Source organism: Globicephala melas, chromosome 16, assembly GCF_963455315.2.
Source record: "Globicephala melas chromosome 16, mGloMel1.2, whole genome shotgun sequence".
In the NCBI taxonomy this organism is placed as follows: domain Eukaryota; kingdom Metazoa; phylum Chordata; class Mammalia; order Artiodactyla; family Delphinidae; genus Globicephala; species Globicephala melas.
The window spans coordinates 27,951,017-27,958,776 of NC_083329.1; the positions used below are offsets into that span (position 1 = coordinate 27,951,017).

The 7,760-nt window shown below is 43.8% G+C and overlaps 1 protein-coding gene across 1 annotated transcript in view; it reads left to right on the plus strand.

Annotated features, from left to right (window-relative positions):
* The window catches only part of CPN1 (carboxypeptidase N subunit 1), a 28,904-nt gene extending 24,511 nt beyond the window's left edge, over nucleotides 1–4,393 (plus strand). Inside the window, exons 8-9 of the mRNA XM_030865331.2 lie at nucleotides 1,250–1,368; nucleotides 4,235–4,393. Coding sequence (XP_030721191.2) covers nucleotides 1,250–1,368; nucleotides 4,235–4,393 — 278 coding nt within the window. The remainder of the gene's footprint in view (nucleotides 1–1,249; nucleotides 1,369–4,234) is intronic.
* The last annotated feature ends 3,367 nt before the right edge of the window (nucleotides 4,394–7,760 follow it).

Consider the following 7,760-nt stretch of genomic DNA (forward strand, 5'->3'; position numbering starts at 1 on the left):
GCTGTCTGCCCTCTGACCGCCCGTAGATTCTTATACCCTATTCATGCAAGGGTGGGGAATGTCTCATTCTAGCCAATCAACATACATTGAATATCACCAATTTCTCCAATAAGAGTCCATTTCCAACACCCATTATGTGAAATTGACAAATTACTTATTTCAGTAACAGAAAAACTCATTTCTAACATTCATTATGCTACTTAGCAAAGCATCCAGTGTTGCTAAGAGATAAAGATAGCTGAAGCCCTTATAACAGCTGCATCTGGAATTGGGCCTTTCCGGCACAATGCTAGCTAACCACTCCTGGGTGTGAGCCCCTAATTGAAGAAAATGACAGCCCCCAGGGTATAACAAAGTATCCAACATATGCATTAAAACACACTGCTTTTGCTAAAGAATTTTAAAGTAAATTACATTTAATAGGGGGCAGAGAAGAGACTTCCTCATTATTTATTATCTGTCTCATTCTTGATTGCATTTACTTCAATTAGTCCTTGCTGTACAATTAAAAGAAATTTTAAAGGCACAGTCATAATTTATTCTAAAGAGATATAAAGTCATTAGCTAAAATGCTACATCCCTGCCATGAGAAACAGGCTTTCTTTTCAATTTTATTTTCCCCTTTTGATGGTGGTGGAAGAAATATTAGAAATAGGGTTCTCAAACTCAGATCTTTAGTGGAGCACCCCCACTCAATACAAGGTTACACACATACAACACCGCTGACAGCTGGCTGTCCAGACCATGTCCATTGGTGCGGGTTGTGCACTGCACGACATAAAGCAATCCATTTCTTTTCTGGTAGCTCATATTTTGTCAAAAAAGTTTTTGCCTCCGTCCTCATTATTTCTTTAAGTAGATGTCATTTCTTCACAATGACTTTTCAAACACTGAAACAGAGATTTCATGTTAGTCTCTTTACCAGGCAAAACATTCATAAATCTTTTGGCCTTTCTCCTAGTAACCCTTTACTGGACATGAGTTTGTGTTAAAATACAGGGTCTAAAATTAAACACAGTACTCTCAGTGCAGAGCACAGTGAAACTTCTGCTTCCCAGGAGCTGAGGCCCACGCTCTTACAACGTCATGACAACCTATGATTGTTTTAGATCTTTGCCAGTTTCATCATGCTATTAAGAAAAATCAAGCTTGTGGTCAGCTAAAACCCTCAGATCATTTTTTCATATCAAGGCCTCACCTGGGGCAGATTTCTCATCAGCAGGCTGAGTTATATCCTTGTGACTTTTAGGTGACCATGGAGATTACTTCCGGCTGCTGCTTCCAGGTACCTACACTGTCACTGCCACAGCACCCAGGTTTGACCCAGAGACAGTGAGTGTGACCGTGGGTCCTGGGGAACCCAAACTGGTGAGTTAGGCTGACCTTTACAGAGCACTGTAAAGATCACTTATACAGAGTTACAAATAATCGATTGTATAGTTCTAATCTTTGCCAAGCTTCCCTCTTTCACCGTTTAAAAAAATATTCATTGCTCTCATATGCTAATTTTTCTTCTGTCATTCTCCTATTACATCCTTACCCACTTCCTTTTGGTTTTTCCTTTTCCTTCTGTTTAACATAGCATAATGATTAAAACACTACCTGATTCTAAATCCAGCTCATTTGTCCACAGATCTTGGACAAGCTACCTGATCGCTCTCATTCTCAGTTTCTTCCTCTGTAAATTGGTAATAATAGTGCCTCCTTCACAAGAGGTTGAAATGAGAAAGTGCATGTAAAGCCTTTAGTACAGTGACTTACACGTAGAAAGTGCTCAACAAATGTTAGTTCGTGAATCCCAGAGACCTTGCCCAGATACACAGGCTTACGTTCTTCTGCGCCATCAGCAAGGACTGCCACCAGATGGCACTCTGCCCCCTTCTGATGCCCATGTGCCCAGGCAGCCTTGCTTTCCACTCACCTCAGCAAAGAGCCAGCTGCACTCCAATATTCAGCGCTCCAAAAGGCTTTCTTTTATAGATAGGATGAGAAGCAAAGAACTGTTTTGATCTACAGCCTGAACCTTTTTAGCTTTGGTCGTATTAGATCGTGATCTCAGAGGCAAAGAGGCTCAAAGATCATGGACACTAATCCTCTGGTTTCTCAAACGAGGAAAAGGTAATGATGCCATCCTGGTTAATGAGCATCTATGGACCTTTTTCTCATGTCAGGTCTTCCCTCCTCAGTCTGTCCTGTTCCTTCTCTATACATCCCAAGAGCTTAGCAGACCCTCCCTCTCCTTTCCCTGTTAACTCAGTGCAGTCAGGTTTCTTGCCTTTTCAAATAGTTATAGGTACTATTCATTGAACAGCCACTATGTGTCAGACATTATCTGAGAGCTTTCCAGAATTATCTCATTTAACCTTCATAACAATCCTGTAAGGTAGATCTACATATCCCCATTTGTGGCTGAGGAAAGTGAAGCTTAGAGAACATAAGTAACTTGTCCAATACCACACAGTGAGTAAGTGGGAGCCATGATTCCAGCCTCTGTGGGGCTTTCAGGACTGCCTTCTTAGCCAGTCTGTTACAGGGCCTCGAGCTAAGCTCACAACCTCTGTTCATAATCCCTTATTTTAACACAAGGATGAAGGTCAAGAGCTCCTTAAATCCTTTGAAAATTCCTCTGAAATTTCTAGACAGTTCCCCCTTTCCCCTCCACTCCCATCTCCTGCAGGATATAAACGACTTCTACTTGCAGACGCAGGGAACAGAGTAACTCTTCCCTGGCAGCCTGTTACCTGGTCCCAATTTCCCTACCAGTGCATCCTCTTTCCCTTTTTTCTTGTTATCCCCCTGCTCCTCATCTACCCTAAAATCAAATGACTGTTATGCAGCTGCTTACAGAAGTCTTGCACTACATGCAAGTCTATTCAATTGCAAATTCAAACAAGGACAAATCCTCTTAAGTAACAAATTCTGCTTCAAAAGATCTCATCTCCTTTGTCATATAACCTTTAAATTAATTAACATAACACATCATTGTATCAAATATAACTCAGAGGGGGGAAAATCTGTCTTTTGGATACAATTCTCAGATACAGTCACAATTAAGAATACATTTATTGATCCCAGCTGAGTCTTTTCCCATTCTAAAGCAGAGATCCATTTGGTTGAGGGAAAAGAAAAAAGATCTTTTACTAGAGGGTGTTCATGCTGCAATTAAAACTCTTTAAAGTATCTCCGAGAGTCCAGTGTTTTCCCCTTGGCTTTCCCCACTGCCTTCCAGATGTCCCACTCCTTTAATTTCCTCTGTCCTCCCCTCATTTTGTTGTCTCTCTCTCTCTCTCTCTCTCTCTTTCTCTCTTTCTTTCGTTTCCTCGATCCTTATATTACTATATAGGAAATAGTACTAATACAGTGTAATTGGCTCTGATTTCTCCCGCTTTGGGAGAGCTAGCAGAAAAGCTGGCTGTGGTTTGTTGTGAAAGGGGCAAGAAATAACCCCGTGAAGAGGTCTGTCTGTCACATGTTTTCCAACTCCCCTCTGGCTTCAGCAGCTCACACTGTTCCCAGGGCCTGAAAGCCAAGGATGCCTCTGGGGAGTGTGGTTAGAACACTGTGCCACACCCTCACCTTTTCCTTCCTGGGACAGCTCTATGGCTTCTGCACAACCAGCACATCCCACACTTGTCAGTCAGAAGCATCTTTACCTCTGTGTGTATGGCCAGAAGGGAAGTTTCAATGTACTGCTGGAAACAGTACATTAATGCACATGGACACTGGGAACTTAAGAGTCCATACTAACAATCTATATCATCTCTACTGTCTCTGTTTCCAAACAATCATGACAGAAAGTTTAGCTCTGAAGGTCTGAGGCACTCTTTGGCGTTCCTGAGCACAGCGCCTATGATTCACAGAGTCAGCGTAAAGGGGATTATTGTGGCACCATCAATCTTAGTTCTTGTGCTGAACAACAGTATCGGTAAAATCCCGGTTTGAGGTGTAGATGTAATTTTTCCTATTACAAATAAATAAATGTACATTAAGTTCATGTTGATATACCCTATGTATCACCAGTGATTATGTGCCACTTTGAGGGGAATGTTAGCCAAGCCTGTGTGACACCACCAATGCTGCTCTGGGTGGTTGCTGTGATATTCTCCTTGGTCCCTTGTCCTCAGAACCCGGAACCATGGTAAAACAAGGTCCAAACTGGTCTTCCGACAATTTCAATCCTAGGAAATGGAAAACTGATTCCTGTGCTCTCCTAGCTTCTTTTTCTTTTTTCCAGGTTAATTTCCAACTCAAGAGAAGCACCCCTCCAGCAGCCCCTAAGAGGAGAGGCCCCAACTCAGGGCATAGAGGCAGAGTCTTACCAAAGAAAGTACAGCCCCGGGCAGCTAGGAAAAAAGAGATGATGGTGAAACAGTCCCAGAGAGTCCCTGCCTGAAATCCACAGTCCCCGGGGCAACACTTTTGAAAGGCTTTGTTCCCACTCTCACACCAGATGAAGCATTCTTTCTATTTTATTATCTGAGACATATTTAAATATAAACATATTCAGAACAACTCAGAATGGTCTCCATCTGTTCCAGGGGTAAACCCTCTGATGCAGCAGTACATGCATGCAGTGGTGTTCAGTAAGATTTTCTGATTCTGAGGGTATGGTTTAGGTCCAGCAGGCTCTATGCCAGTCTACGCTGTGCCCAGAGACTGGTTCTGGCTGGTTAGTCACTATCTCTAGAGTCTAGCAGAGAGCTTGCAACACAGTAAGTACCCAATGAAGGTTTCTGGATGAATGGCTGAAAGGCTGAAATGATCCATCATTACATAGCAAGACCAGGTGACCAATTCTTCTGAAATCCCAGAGGACTGTTTCAACAAGAGCCAATAGTTTCTTATTAAGAAAAGGATTTCACACACAAACACCTAGTCCCACTGCTTCATACATGGGCATTTTAAATAATATGCATCTTTCAAACATTTTCTGGGCGTATAAGTGTAATGCAGATGCCCCTGTGGAATGACTGTGTCCTGACCCTGTGCCAGGGTCAGGACAGCACTCTCCACCCCACTGAGTTCTCCAGAACGAACCCATTTGTACTAAAAGTGTTATTAAGCAAAGTAGATGTCACTGAAGATTTTGAAGGCATGTGTAGTCTTTCATCACACATCAGTCAAGTTCATAAACCTCCACTGGGCATGCTGGGGTTCCCAAGTACCCTGTCCCCAGGGCTTGCTGGGGGTTCTTTACCCATCATCACCCATTTCAGGGAGCCTCAGTGAGACAGGGCAGAGGCTCCATTTCCCCCGACTTGCTCTACCTCCGCCCACCTTGTCAGCCTCCCCCACTGGCGCCCCAGCCTCTAACTCACCCAGACCTTTCTTAACATTGAGCAAAGCAGCTGCTCTCAGCAAGTATTCCCACACCCACCAGAAAACAAGAGGTGCTCTAGCTGTGACAGTCCACCCTCTGTAGGAGGCCATTCAAGATCAGGAGTAACACATGATTTACTTCTGTCTCTTGAGCAATCTCTCAATCTGCGATTAAAAGGGAAACAGAAGAAAAATATGCCTTTTCCCATTTAAAAAGGAGATTCTCTCCTCAGGTGATGTTTTCTTTCTTCCCAATTTTAATCCCGTATCCCTTGGTTCCCTTCCTATTGTTAGAAAGAAGGAGCTACTTGGGAGGGCTCTTTTCAATTCAGTGAGACTTTGCGCCTGAGGTTGCCATATGCAGTCGATTTTTCCAGATTGTCTGAATATATCACTTACTTTGATTTCACCTTCCCTCGTACATAGCCATTTAGCAGAGCTGATGTTTGCAAAGTATGGTCACAGTGCTTTCTCTGGCCCAACCGTATGCTTTTATTTATTCATTTACTCATTCATTCATGCAGGGGACATTCATTGAGTCCTTGCTCTCAATAAATGCAGAGAATACAAAGAGAAATAAGATACAGCTCATTATCTCAGGGCTGCCGTGACCTAGTTGGGAAGACAAATAGGTCATTACATTGCCTTGTGATAATTGCTGTGATGCAGTGAACTCTGGGGCAGGGGGATGGGGAGACTGTGCGAAGGGCCCTACCATAGTCTTGGGAAGATCAGGAAAGGCATATCAGAGTTCGTGAAGTCTACGGTGACATGTAATAAGGTCGGATAAATAGGCATTGGCCAGGGGGAGAGAAATGGGGTGCAAGAGTTAGGTTGAGGGGACTGCAAGTACCGAGGGCTGGAGGCTCTGGAGAGGGCGGCCTTTAGGGAGCTGCAAGAAATTCAGCACAGGGGGAGTGAGTGAGGTGCCCAGAGAGGCCAGTGGGGTGGGGAGGGGCGAGACCGTGCAGGACCTTTGAACCATATTACAGAGCTTGGACTTTATCCTGAGAAGAACAAGGAGCCATTGGAGGGTTCCACTGAGGGGAGCAACAGAATCAGATTTAGAGCCATCACCCTGGCTGCGGCCTCAAGAGCTGGCTGGAGCAGCGGCAAGGCTGACTCAGTGAGAAGGCTGCTGAGAGCCGGGTGAGAAGGTGGCCCAAACTGGGGCTGGGCAACAGGGGTGGGGACCACCAGGCAACTCATGAGTTACCCAGAGGGCTTCCTGTCAGCCTCCGATGGCTTCACTGCCCTCTTCAAGATTTGCAGCCATCTCATTCAGACCCTCCCAGCCTGCCATCCTGAGGATTTTAAGCACTAAAGGAGATGCAGGTTTTCAACCAAACCTTAAAGGCTATCCTGAGTAAAATTCACCCAAGCAGGAGGTGATAATACGGACAGAATATTATATGGAAAATACAGGGTCTGGCCGTGACTGTACAAAAATTTCTCAATATGGAGGAAGGATGTGAAATCAGAGCTGATGGCGGAGAGAGAGGGCAGGATTCAGCGAACAAGAAGGAACGTCCTCCAACTTTGAGTCCAGCATTCTCCTGGCCAGGAGCCTTTCTATTTTATGTCTAGGATTTTATTTTAAAGAGGAAGTCTTCCGTACAAAATGCCAGCCTAGATAGATAATGTTTCCCAAAGGGGTAGAATACTGTAGTTAAGGGCATGGATTTTGGACTCTGACAGACCTGAGTTTTAATCCTAGCTCTGCTCCTTATTTGCTGCATGACCTTGAACAAGTAACTTACCTTCTCTGAATCATGGTTACTCATATGGAAAAAAGAAATGGAAATAATATCTACCTTCACTTGGAATTAAAGGTGAGACTCTCATAAATCAGTAGGGAGGGGAAGGCAGCTCCTGCCCTGGACCCTCCTCAGAGGATTATCACTCATCAAACTAGTCAATTGTAAACCAGTGAGGCTGACAGGGACATCATGGACTTAGGGGTGCAAAGGGGAGTTTGGAAGTGAGGCAGATCCCGAGGAGCTGAACCCAGCCTATTCTGTCTCTCTCTCTTTTTTTTTTTTTAAATCTCATGTGCTGGAAGGTCTTGTTTGTTCCATATTCTTCCTAGCACTTTTCCTTCCAGATTGAAGATTTTTTTGACACAGTGATTTTCCTCATGTGACTAGATAGGAGAATTTCCAATTTTCAGACAGGATGATACCTAATGACTGTTGGACCTGGTACTGGTGCCTGAAGAAGTTTCTGCTCTGGTAAGCTGTGACTACCTTACCTTTTCATTTTACTCTGCCCAGCACTCAGAACAGTGCCTGGTATATATAAACACAGCAAACATATTTGTTGAGTGAATAATTCCAGGATTATTTTCATATTTTTTCCTCATCCTCTCCTCTTTTACTATTTTTCTTCCTTTAACTAGTATAGTTTTGAGCATGCTTTTTTTTGTTTTTTTTACGGTACAC